The 14,128-nt window shown below is 36.8% G+C and overlaps 2 protein-coding genes across 2 annotated transcripts; both read right to left on the bottom strand.

The window, feature by feature from the left end:
- Positions 1-3,594: 3,594 nt before the first annotated feature.
- Positions 3,595-4,748, bottom strand: LOC139888244 (uncharacterized). The gene is made up of 3 exons (XM_071871267.1): positions 4,512-4,748; positions 3,865-3,918; positions 3,595-3,766 (listed from the first exon to the last, which is right to left on the bottom strand). The coding sequence occupies exons 1-3, from the start codon at positions 4,667-4,669 to the stop codon at positions 3,595-3,597; spliced, it is 384 nt and encodes a 127-aa protein (XP_071727368.1). The 5' UTR covers positions 4,670-4,748.
- A 6,942-nt stretch (positions 4,749-11,690) lies between these two features.
- On the bottom strand, positions 11,691-13,650 carry LOC139891354 (pentatricopeptide repeat-containing protein At1g31430). The gene has a single exon (XM_071874315.1). The coding sequence runs from the start codon at positions 13,621-13,623 to the stop codon at positions 11,725-11,727; it is 1,899 nt and encodes a 632-aa protein (XP_071730416.1). The 5' UTR covers positions 13,624-13,650; the 3' UTR covers positions 11,691-11,724.
- Between the last annotated feature and the right edge of the window lie 478 nt (positions 13,651-14,128).

Genomic DNA, 14,128 nt, shown 5'->3' with positions numbered 1-14,128 from the left:
AAACAAGCCCCATTGACCCGAAACCAAGAAATAGTAATGCAGCCATATGGGTCCCTGTGCGACTACAGAAGCATGATACACGTTCATACTACAAGGGATTATAGGATATCCAACTATTCACAATAAGTTGTAAAAACTGTTAAGCTAATGTTTAGATATGATGTGCATATTCACAATAAGAACCGAAGAAGCCAAAAGCAGAACATATTGCTTAGCTGAACATAACCGTGTTTGTTAATAAGCTGCAGACTTAGTTAAAGGTCAGGGTAGGTAAGCAATGTTGTCATTGGTGTTTATCCAAAATCAAAAATAAAGGATATGAAAAGAACTTTCGTTGTTATATGTGGCCTTCATTCATGTAGAGGAGATATATATAGTATCTATATGCAAATTTAGAAAGCATTCTACTATATAAATATTGTCACACTCGTATTAAACATTACTTTAAGAAAACACGTAGAAAACAAACAATATAAATTCAAATATAATACCTACTTCATATAAGTAATGGGGTAATATATATATTTTCAAAGTCAATCCAAAGTATCAAAATCAACATCACATATCTTAGATTCATATAATAACTTAGTCAATAATTTACATAAAATAAAATAGGCCACTAACCACGCAATAACAACCTAACAAGTCTTTCTTCCATTGGTGCTTTTTTGTGAAACAAGGAATAGAAGACTGATACAAAACAAGCAACAGTCGCAATCCAGCCACCAACTTGAAGCTTTAATATCAGGTTCCGTGTTGGACTACCGGTTTTCAAGGAGGAGGTCCATTGGTACGCTATATAAAATAGCGCCAATGCATAAACCAAAACAATTATCTTCAAGGCTAGAGGGTCATCTGGACGGGAAAAAGTCTTCACGGAGAAGAGTACCACGATCAAGATGAAAACAAACATGACAGTGGCTTTGGTGTCCCTGTAAAATCACCAATAAAATGTTGGAATTTTAATTCATAACATGTCGAATAGATGGAAGACAGATTATTTTTTATTAGTCGGTATATGTTATTGTTTTCTCACTTTTTTAGAAGCAAAGAGTTTATTGTTGTCTCTTTCATATACTTTTGTGTCAACTATTTAACCAGAAAACTTGTTAACAGATCCCTAAGTTCTAGTATTTCACAAGGAAAAGTAGGTTCTTTTTATGAACCGTAACTATATACCTGCCTCAAAATTTTGTTGAAAGCTGTTTGCTACATCAGTTATATCACAGAAGAACTTGGACACAAAAAACTGAAAAACTAAGCCAGTAGCGTCTATTTGTTATTGTTCACAGAATCTCAGTTCTATATATATATTAGACCGGATAAATGCTTTGTTTAGAATACAATAGATATATTTATATAACTAGTTCCTTATTAAAAAGCAAGCAAGTACCCGACAAACTATGGGGGTGAAGCTGTGAGCCATGCGGTGTATATTCTCGAACCGTGTTCCAACAAAAGTGTTGAAAAATATAAGACACCGTATGAGGCAAAGAATGGAAGCAAGCCATCGTTAAATCACATTAGAGTTCTCGGGTGTGTACTGTAAATTGATTTCTTAATATATTCAATGATTTTATTTCCCGGCACTTGGGATGACCAATGGAATTATTACTGCTATACGTATCCTCTCGCCCCTTCATTACTAACGAATCACTAGCAACAACTGATCCATGGGAGCTCAAAGAAACACAGTGAAAATGAGGTGTGAATAACAAGTTACAAAGTATATATAAGAATGAAAATGAGATGAAACAAAGAGAATGAGGATGATAAGGATATAAGTTTCAATAAACTGAAACAGTCATCAAGAAAAGGTTACAAGACATCAATTTTGTCGTTGAAAATCACAGCAAGTCAGGGTTCAAAGATAAATAAGTCAAAGCCCTCGACATCAGATCGAGATCTCAAAGAAAAGTTGAAAAAATTGAAATTGGCGAGATCAAGAACTGGGCAGCAGTTGTATTCTCTACTTGATCAGATATTCAATCTCATGAAGACACGAATGCAATAAAACTTCAAAGTTTACAACATATCAAGCCTTCTATGATGAAGCACAAGTGTAAAACAAGATGGGCCGTGGACGGAGACGAAAATTCCAGTTCCTTACCGAAGTGGATGCATTACTTAATAATGAAGAAAAGGTGTTTCCAGCCGTGTTCGAAGAAGGAGACAGGAAAAAAATGTATGGTACTTGGATAATGGGCGCAAGTAACCATATGACGGGAACAAAAGAGTTTTTCGCTGAATTGGATCAAGGAGTCACAGGTGAAGTGCGTTTTTGGTGATGAATAGAAAGTCAGGATAGCAGGGGAAAGGTTCAATTCTGGTAGGGTGTAAAAAAATGGCCATCAGTTACTTTGTATCTGATGTCTATTTTATTCCTGCCCTAAGGAGTAACATCATAAGTCTGGGCCAAAATGACAGAACATGTATGCCAATTGCAACCCCTGACCGATATTTATGCAGAAACAGAACATGTCAAGTCAATTAATCACGAGTTATTGCTCATTGATGATGAACCAACAACCTTTCAAGAAGGAGCAAGTGATCCGGCATGCCAAGCAGCAATGGAAAGTGAATTGAAGTCGATCGAAAAGAATCACACTTGGGAACTGATCACAACATTGCCAAATGGTCAAAAGCCAATTGGACTCAGATGAAGGCGCGATTGGTCGCTAAGGGATACGGTTCAAAGAAAGGGGATAGATTTCGTTGAAGTCGATCTTCGCTCCACTGGCCCGACTTGAAACCATCAGAATGTTATTCGCATTGCCCGCAATGAAAGGATGGGTTGTTTCTCATCTTGATGTCATTTAAGTCGGCGTTTCTTAATGGGGAGTTAAAGGAACAAGTTTACGTGTCCCAACCTGATGGCCGGTTTCGTTGTGAAGGGAAAGGAGCATATGGTATACCGACTACGTACATAAGGCGCTCCAGTGGCGGAGCCACTTGAAGGGGACTGGTGGCCATTGCCACCAGTCAACTGGGCTGAACTCTAAGATATGATATGGACTTTGTTCAAGTGATATATTTTAAATCTAATAAAGTGCCACCAGTAATAAATGTTATAGTGTGCACCCAATTCGGGCCCATGAGCCATGAAGTTAAAGTGTAATGTCAGCCCAACTGTAAATAAAAGTCCAGGAATTTTCATTTACATTGCAGTTTTAATATAAAGCTTATAACTTAAAATGAAAAACTCATTCACCAAAACAAAAAAAAAAAACCTACTTTTTTAAATGAATCCAGTATCATGGAGTAGTATCATCTATACATTGACCACATATATTTATTTATAATAAATGGTTGCCATGATTAATAAAATTCCTAAGCATCTAATTATGCTTAACAGTGTCTCAGTTGTGAAGACTAAAGAACATCTGTTATATCATTATGTTTATTCTTTATTAAACTTTACCTTGACTTTTACTAGTTGTAACATCAATAATCTAAAATATGCTTATCATCAATGAAACTTGTAAAATCAGTTTACATAATCGAAGGAATGATAAGTGTTGGCCTTTCAAAATTAATATTAATATATAAAATAAAATAAAATAAAAAAGAAAAGGAAAGGAAAGGAAATTGTTCTTACTTATATGTTTCCCCATCCTCTTCAGAAAGCTTCGATTTTCTTTTAGTTTCACCTTCTAAACTTTCATCTCCTTCCTTTCCATCTTCAGCTTCATCCCTTTGAAATTCTTCCTGAGTGCTCTTGAAACTGTATTCAGACACAATTTCTTCCTCGACATCAACTACAACCCTAATAAAAAAAACAATAACATTGATTGATAAATAAAACCCAAAATCAAAACAAAAACATTAATTGATCAAAAAAAACCAAATATCAACGAAACTTACTGCTGATTCCGATTTTGCCGGGACAACTCCATTAAGATTAGGGTTTTCTTCTTCCTGAAGTGAAGTGAAGTGAAGAGAGAGTAAAAAATTTCGTGATTTCATGGATGGACGGATGGAATATGAATATAAACTACTATACTCTCTCTCTATCTGACACAAAATGCATTTTTCGTTTCTGCAATGATAATGATGTTTAACCGATTCTTAATAATATGCGTGATACTACTCTTTGACTACCAATATTATTTGTTGTTTGTTTTGACTAATAATAATACCACGTAGTTATTTTATTTACTTTTTTTTTTTGAAAAAAAAAAAACCAAGCAAAATTATTTATTATGTACTCCGTACTACCATATTTATAACTTTTTCTAATTTTTTTTTTTTAAAGGCTAAAATGCATTAAAAACTACCAAGGCTAAAAGCCAAATACAAAAACATATACAATGTGGCACACCAGGTAGTGAACCATGCCCAAATTGACATAACGAATTTGACACCTGCACACGATCACTAACACTAGATAAATACAAATAGAGAGAGGCGCCTATATCAACGTGATGACTTACGTCACAACCTATAAGGATTCTACGACACCTTTTGGATTCAAACACCAATCTTTCATGTTAACTTTAAACCACTTGCACCTATTGGATAACCATAAGAACGATAACGATTTCAGACTTTCCATAATGTCCTCGTTCAGTATTATATTCCTCGATTCCAGAGGGCTATGTACCACCTTGTTTTTCCATTTCCATATGCGCCATAGTAACACGTATCTTGTGGTGGCTAAGCTCACCATGTTACCTTTCTCCGAATTTATTGTATAGTTACTAGAGCCAGGGCCGGGCTTGGGGCCGTGCAAGCCGTGCGACGGCACCGGGCATCACATAAAAGGGAGCATCAAATGGTTAAATGGTCGAATTTTATTATGTACGAGTTTGGTACTTTCTGATAGATAATAGATGATTTTAAGCAGCTATTTTTTGTAATTATATTAATATGCTTATGTATTAAGTAGGTTTATATAGTTGCTAAAAAACTAACCCTTCCATAAGAAACGCAATAAGTAATCAGTGTATTTGTAGTAAACTAAAGAATATTCAGGCTTAAAATTTCTCGCAATACTAAACATGACAAGGGCAACTTTTAATCACGTCGCACTGGGCATCAAAAACTTCAGGCCCAGCCCTGACTATAGCTAACAGCGTTTAAGAACCCATCAGGAAGCACATTTAAGTTTGCACGCAAAATGAATATATTAATTTTCTTAGGAAGTGAAGGTATCCAGGAGCAAGAACTAAGCCCGGTACTAGATAGAAGGGAATGATCGTCGATACATGACGATAATCTCTTAACCGTGAAACGACCTCTACTGCTGATCAAGGACCATTCCCATGAATCTGTGTTTGCCGTTAAAGCTGGAGCATGCAGGCTGATTAATTCCTCCAATCTGATCAATTCAGACAAAGTTCTACCTCTTATTTCAGCTCGCCATTCCCATCTGCCAACAGTTATCGTACGTATGACCAACAAGTAATTACTTGGCATGGTTACAAGTGTTCACAATGATGGGAAAATAATCACAACGGGCAATCTACAAAGCGGAAACAAACCCGTTTGACAAGCATTTCCCGACCCGTATGAACCCGTGAGGAAACTAACAAACAAGCTATATCAAAACCAACCTAAATCAGTCCCAATTTAGTACCAAATCAGCTAATAACAATAATCGAGCACACACAATACACACGAGAATTTTTACGTGGAAAACCTCTCAAAATCGAGAGTAAAAACCACGGGACTCGTAAGCCACTTAAATTCCACTATCATCAACAAAGAGAACAATACAATAGGTCTTCTCTAGATCATATAGAGGTATACAACATCATCATACTCTTGAACTACAACAATCAACAAGTATATGAACAACCTAAAAAGACAAAAGAGGAATTATCTCACCCAAAAATCTGCTCTCTGTTCCAGCAGCAAGAACACGACCTACAGACCTTATTAGACGAATTCAACGGTTGAAAATGTTGGCACTGATGTCAGGAAGACACAGTCCAAAAATTGTGAAGATTCAACGGTCGGATCTCCGGGGATCGAAGGTTTTCTGGCCTGCTGTCACTGTAGACGGGAATTGGGGTTTTGACTCTTTTTCTTGATCTCTCTTGCACTCTTGATAATGAAAACAGCTGCAACTTGATGTTTTAAGATGCCCTCCTATGCTTGACCAAGTCAACCAAGCAATGGGCCTAATTTTGTTGGGCTTGGGCTTGTTAATACTTACTCATATTTGGAAACCCAATAACAAAACCCAACAAATCTCCCCCTTTCCAATTATGAGGAAGGAATCGCCATCCCGGCGATCGAGCAACATACCTTGAACTTCTCACTTGCTAAAGCCTTTGTGAACATGTCAGAACCATTATCATCGGTGTGAACTTTATCAAGTTCAAACGAACCATCTTCAAGACGTTCTCTAATCCAATGATACCGCACATCTATATGTTTTGTCCGCTTATGATACATAGAATTTCTAGCCAAATGAATCGCACTCTCATTATCACAAAGAACCACATATCGTGATTGCTTAAACCCAAGGTCTTGTAGAAACCTTTTCATCCACAATAGTTCTTTGCACGCTTCTGTTGCTGCCATATATTCAGCCTCGGTCGTAGACAATGCAACACACTTTTGTAACCTTGATTGCCATGAAACTGCTCCCCCTGCGAAAGTCATCAAATATCCAGAAGTGGATTTCATGTTATCTTTGTTTCCTGCCATATCTGAGTCTGTATAACCAACAAGCATCGGCTCTCCATTTCCGAATGTGATACCTAACTTTGAAGTACCTCGTAAGTATCTCATAATCCATTTAACCGCTTCCCAATGCTTCTTACCCGGATTTGACATAAACCGACTAACAACACCTACCGCATGAGCTATATCTGGCCTAGTACACACCATAGCATACATCAAGCTACCAACTGCTGATGCATATGGAACTATATCCATCTCCTCAACATCCTCCTTTGAAGTAGGACAATCTCTTTCTGTTAGCTTAAAGTTGTTTGTAAGAGGGGAACTAACCACTTTAGCATTCTTCATGTTGAATCTACTTAGCACCTTTTCAATGTATTGCTCTTGTGATATATGTAACGTCTTAGCACCTCTATCTCTAGAAATTCGAATGCCACGAATCTGTTTTGCTGGCCCCAAGTCTTTCATAGCAAAAGACTTGCTCAATTCTCGCTTCAACTGCGCAATTCTTTTAATATTTTTACCAACAATCAACATATCATCAACGTATAACAACAATATGATGAAATCATCATCACCAAACCTCTGAAAGAAAACACAATGATCTGAAGTTGTCTTTCGGTAGCCTTGCTTTCCTATAACCGACTCAAACTTCTTATACCACTGTCTCGGTGCTTGCTTCAACCCATATAAACTTTTCTGAAGTCTACAAACATAATTTTCTTTACCCTTAACCTGAAAACCTTCAGGTTGCATCATGTAGATTTCCTTATCCAAATCACCGTGAAGAAAAGCAGTCTTGACATCCATCTGTTCAACCTCAAGATCAAGACTAGCAGCTAATCCAAGAACCACTCGAATAGATCCCATCTTCACAACCGGTGAGAAAATCTCATCAAAATCAATACCCTTTTTCTGGCTGAATCCTTTAACGACTAACCTAGCTTTGTACCTTGGTTGTGAAGTAAGCTCATCTGTCTTCACTTTGAATACCCATTTGTTTCTCAAAGCTCTCTTACCTTTAGGTAACTTCACCAGCTCATAAGTATTGTTCTCATGCAAGGAATTCATCTCATCTTGCATAGCTTCACCCCACTCTTTCTTATGCTCATCTTTCATTGCTTCTGAATAACATTCTGGCTCTCCCCCATCAGTAACTAATACATACTCATCAGCAGAATATCTAACAGAAGGATGACGGTCTCGGGTAGACCGCCTAAGTGGGACAAATGGGGGCACATCTGGTACTGGAATCTCTATCTGCTCCGGAGCATCACCAACATCAGTACCATGTTCATCATTCTGAACATCATCTCCAACATGTTGTGGAGTAACTGGATCCAAATCAATAAGATCAGTACTAGGTTGAGGAACTGAATCTGTCTTCTCAACATCTTTTAACATCTGATCTTCTGTAAAAACAACATCTCGGCTTCGTACAAGTTTCTTCTGAACTGGATCATATAACCTGTACCCAAAATCATCTTCACCATAGCTTAGGAATACACATGGCTTAGTCTTCATATCAAGCTTTGACCTCTCATCTTTGGGAATATGAACAAAAGCTTTACATCCAAAAACTCGTAAATGACGGTAAGAAACATCTTTGCCGCTCCAAACCCTGCTAGGAACATCAAAATGCAAAGGAACACAAGGGGTTAGATTAATAATATGAACTGCCGTATTTAAAGCCTCACCCCAAAAGGAATCGGACAACCCTGCATGTGAAAGCAAACATCTAACTCTCTCAACCAAAGTTCTGTTCATCCTCTCTGCTAAGCCATTCAACTGAGGTGTCTTTGGTGGAGTCTTTTGATGCCGAATACCATTCTCCTTACAATAAGCATCAAATCTGCCAATGTATTCACCGCCATTATCAGTCCGAATACACTTGAGTTTCTTCCCCGTTTGCCTTTCAACTAGTGTATGAAATTCCTTAAACTTTTCAAATACTTGATCCTTTGACTTTAAGGTATAAACCCACACCTTCCTGGAATGATCATCGATGAATGTAACAAAGTAGGAACATCCACCAAGTGTCCTAGTCTTCATAGGCCCACAAACATCCGAATGAACTAGATCAAGTATGTTCTCCATTCGAAAAGGAGAATGACTCTTAAACGCAACTCTGGTCTGTTTCCCTGCCAAACAGTGAGAACACTTACTCAAATCAATACCACTAACACCCGACAACACATTCTTCTTAAACAAGATAGACATCCCCTTTTCACTCATGTGGCCAAGTCTTTTATGCCACAACTCGGTAGAATCAACATTGTCCACTGCATTAACAATGTTCTGGATGATCTTCGGACGCGTGATGTATAATCTTGAGTCTTTCTTGCCTCTTCCCACTATCATAGAACCAAGAGTTAGTTTCCAAATACCATTACCAAAACCGTTATAATAACCATCATCATCAAGAATGCCTGTTGAAATAACATTAAGTCTCATATCCGGAACATGTTTTACATTATGCAAAACTAACTCCATTCCCGTGTCAAATTTCAAACAAACATCTCCAATACCAACGATCTTTGATAACCCGGCATTACCCATCCTAGCAAATCCATAGTCACCTGGAGTGTAAGATGAGAAGTGATCTCTACAAATTGCAACATGACATGTAGCACCACTATCAACAATCCAAATCGTGTCATCATGAGTAAGATTGATCATATCATAATCAATACAAACAAAGAACTCATCTGTGATAGCGTTAACTTCAACCTTATCATCATCACCACCATCACTTTTCTTTTGTTTATTCTTGTCATATGCCTTTTTCTTCTCATTCTTCAACTTTGGACAATACCACTTTGTGTGCCCCTTTTCATGACAATTATAACACTCAACATTAGCAAATTTGCCTTTGCGTGAGCTGCTACGATGATTGCCTCTTTTACCCTGACCTCTACTATGACTTCTCCCCTGCGTTTCTGTGACCAAGATATCTGACTGTGAAGAGGAACCTTGTGACTTTCTTCTCATCTCTTCATTCAAAATACTACCCTTAGCCAATTCCATGGTGATAGTACCATTCGGTGCAGAGTTGGACAAAGATGTCCTAAAAGTCTCCCAAGAGTCCGGTAATGTACCAAGTAACCAGAGACCCTGAATCTCATCCTCAAACTTGATACCCATACCTGCAAGCTGATTTATAATACCCTGATATGCATTTAGGTGATCTGTAATAGGAGTCCCATCATGGTACTTCAAAGCCATCATCTGCTTAATTAAGAACAACTTGTTATTCCCAGTCTTTCGTTCATATAACTGCTCAAGCTTTTTCCATAAGGCTTTAGCATCAGTCTCCCCAGTAATATGGTTCACTACATTATCATAAACCCACTGCCGAATATACCCACATACTTGTCTATGCAAAATTTTCCATTGAGCATCAGATTTTTCCTCAGGTTTATCCTCAGTAAAAACAGGCAAATAATAATCTTTTACATAAAGAAGATCCTCCATCTTGCCTTTCCAAACATGATAATTTGAACCATTTAAACTAATCATCTTACTTGTATTAGCTTCCATCTTTCACACAAGTCAAATCAAATAACCTAGCTCTTGATACCAATTTGATGGGAAAATAATCACAACGGGCAATCTACAAAGCGGAAACAAACCCGTTTGACAAGCATTTCCCGACCCGTATGAACCCGTGAGGAAACTAACAAACAAGCTATATCAAAACCAACCTAAATCAGTCCCAATTTAGTACCAAATCAGCTAATAACAATAATCGAGCACACACAATACACACGAGAATTTTTACGTGGAAAACCTCTCAAAATCGAGAGTAAAAACCACGGGACTCGTAAGCCACTTAAATTCCACTATCATCAACAAAGAGAACAATACAATAGGTCTTCTCTAGATCATATAGAGGTATACAACATCATCATACTCTTGAACTACAACAATCAACAAGTATATGAACAACCTAAAAAGACAAAAGAGGAATTATCTCACCCAAAAATCTGCTCTCTGTTCCAGCAGCAAGAACACGACCTACAGACCTTATTAGACGAATTCAACGGTTGAAAATGTTGGCACTGATGTCAGGAAGACACAGTCCAAAAATTGTGAAGATTCAACGGTCGGATCTCCGGGGATCGAAGGTTTTCTGGCCTGCTGTCACTGTAGACGGGAATTGGGGTTTTGACTCTTTTTCTTGATCTCTCTTGCACTCTTGATAATGAAAACAGCTGCAACTTGATGTTTTAAGATGCCCTCCTATGCTTGACCAAGTCAACCAAGCAATGGGCCTAATTTTGTTGGGCTTGGGCTTGTTAATACTTACTCATATTTGGAAACCCAATAACAAAACCCAACACACAATGGACACAAAGTCTGTTTCGCCATAAAACTCCTTTGGGAATTACGCACACACTAGTATGTTGACTTTGTCTATCACCGATCCTTCCTTGATTCCTCGCAATTCGCAACCTATTAACACATACCTTTAGGAGGCTTAACAATGTACCTTTTAGAGGAATATTGATCGGGTGGTAGTTAATGATGACCGCTCATAAGGCATAATCGTCAGTAGGTATGGATTGGGTGTGTTTTGCCTGTTGTTGTGTTGGTTATTAGTTTTAGTTTAGTTTGCATTTTTTTGTTCGTTACGCAGTTTGCTTATTGGTGTAGATGAGGCTTGTCGTTAGAAAATCCGGTTTGTTACATCGCTTTCAAGGTTTCGAGCCTTGTTGATCGCTTGTTGTATCATTTAGTTGAGAACGTTTTTTTTTTTTTTTTTTTTTTTTTTGGAAAACGTTTTCGTTTATATAATAGTTTGCGTTATTTTTGCCAATATATATATATATATATATATATATATATATATATATATATATTCATACTTGCAACTATCAATCCCTTACACCACCATCGGTTGACTCTTCTCTCAAACGGGTTTGCACGTTTGTCGCAGTGTTTAAAACTGATCACTCATAAACCTCACCCAAATCATCACTTTTTTCACCAAGTCATTCTTGACTTGATCATTGTACAATGCAGATAGTTCCAACATATGGATCTATTACCAGAAACTCAATAGGTAAATTTACAGTTTACACAAGTATCTTATAATTCTATATCAACATCATATATCTCAGATTCACATAATAACTTAGTCAACCTCTTTAAACCATAATAAACATCTTTCAATTCAGGATGAGAAGCATCTGTAACTAAAAACTCATGAACATTTCCGTTAACCTCGATCGAGCTACATCCCGGCTCCTTTTTCACACCAATAACTCTCATTTTACTTCGTACTTTCTTCACATCGTCCCATCTCCCGACACTCGCATAAATGTTGGCCAAAAGTGTATGAATACTCGAATCACCAATTTCAATTCCACTTAACCTATCAGCTAAATGCTCCCCCATATCAACATCACCATATAATCTACAAGCACTAAGCAAAGCACCATAAACCGGAACCAAAATATCATCTTTATCTTTCGGGATTTCGTTAACAACTTTTTCTGCCTCTTTCAACATCCCCGCACGACCCAAAAGATCAATTAAGCATCCGTAATGTTCTATCTTCGGCTCAATCTTATACACTGATTTCATCGATTCAAAATGCATCCAACCTTCTTCAACTAAACCTCCATGACTGCACGCATTCAAAACACCAATGAAGGTAATATCATCAGGTTTAAATCCACATTTCTTCATTTCATGAAACAATTCAAGCGCTTTACATGTCTTTCCATTTAAAGAAAGTGCACAAATAATCGACGTCCATGAAGCTGTATCTTTTTCACGTAAGCTATAAAACACGTCTAACGATTTCTCAATGGACCCACATTTCGCATACATGTCAATAAGAGCAGTACCACATACAGCTTCAACTTTCAATTTATGTTCGTTTACATATTCATGAATCCATTTCCCTTGTTCTAATGCTCCAACTTGCGCACAACCTGTTAAAAGAGCAACAACTGTAAACTTATCAGGTTTAATTTTCAACATCTGCATTTTTTGGAATAAAGCCATTGCATCATCTACTTGATTAAATTGCACGTATCCGTTAATCATAGCTGTCCAAAGAACGATATCTTTAACCGGACTTGCATCAAACAAATCTCTAGCATCATCTAACTTCCCACAATTTACATAACCAGACACCATACTTGTCCAACAAATCACATTTTTCTTTGGCAACGCATAAAAAATTTTGCGTGCTACGTCTAAGCATCCGCATTTACAATACATGTCTAACAACACATTACTGATAATACTAGTATACCCAATTCGACGAACAACGTAATCATGTATTTCCTTTCCAAGTTCCAAATTCTTTAAACCTATACATGCAGAAAGTGTACTTACAACCGTAGCCTCATCGGGACCAACACTTTTATCTTCTTTCATTTTCGAATAAACACGAACAGCCTCCTCGTACTTCTTACACTTCACACACCCTGAAATCAATACATTCCACGAAACCAAATCTCTTTCAGGCATTTCGTCGAACACCTTCTGTGCATCATCAATCCGACCCAACTCGCCAAACATTTCCATAACTGAGTTACAAACATAACAATCAAACAAATCCCCGGATTTCAACACAAACGCATGAATCATTTCACCTTTTGAACCATCTTTTAAACTGCCAATTGACTTAAAAACAAATGGGTAAGTATAATTATCAGGCCATAAACCATCTACCCTCCTCATTTGATCAAATAAAAATAGAGTTTTTCTGAAGTCATTACTTTTTGTATATGCTTTGATCATTACATTGTAAGTAAATAATGATGGTGTTTGTATAGTGTTGAACAATTTTTGTGCGTAATTTAAATTGGTAACGGATGTAAAAGCAATGATTTTTTTGATGGCGTCAACGTTTTGAGCAAGACCCAGAATGAAGATTTGGGCATGAATTTGGGTTAAATGGTTCATGGATTTGCATGTTTTCAGAAGATGTATGCATGTTTTTTTGGAGGGAATAAAGAATTGTTGGATCATTGAGTAAATGTTTTGATTTTTTTTTATGGTGGGAAAAAGATGAACGGAAGAACAGCTACTGAGTATAAGATACTACCCTTAATAATAATTATAATTATACTTATAATAATAATAATATACTAGTTAAAGACCCGCGATTTCGCGAGATTTTTGAAAGTTGAAATCATTTATTAATATCATATTATATTGTATTTGGAAGGTGTCGAGTTTATACATGCTTCCGTTAACATCAAACTAAAGGTTACATGTATTGGTTACATTACTTTTAAAACCTAGTAAATATTCAACATGATTTAAGATCGGTTAAATCATATCTTAAAATGATAGTAAAAATACATCATTTTATACAGATTACAGATTTAATTAGTAAAATCAATGTACAAATTACCGATCTCATATGATAATATTAGATAACCCTAACCTAAACCTTAAACTCTATAATTTAAACCATAAAATCTAAACCTTATACCCTAAAATCTAAACCCTACACCTTAAATCTTAAACT

The sequence above is a fragment of the Rutidosis leptorrhynchoides genome, chromosome 2 (assembly GCF_046630445.1).
Source record: "Rutidosis leptorrhynchoides isolate AG116_Rl617_1_P2 chromosome 2, CSIRO_AGI_Rlap_v1, whole genome shotgun sequence".
Taxonomy (NCBI): Eukaryota; Viridiplantae; Streptophyta; class Magnoliopsida; order Asterales; family Asteraceae; genus Rutidosis; species Rutidosis leptorrhynchoides.
The sequence above is the reverse complement of the archived record's forward strand: the minus strand, read 5'-3'. Positions and strand labels throughout refer to the sequence as shown.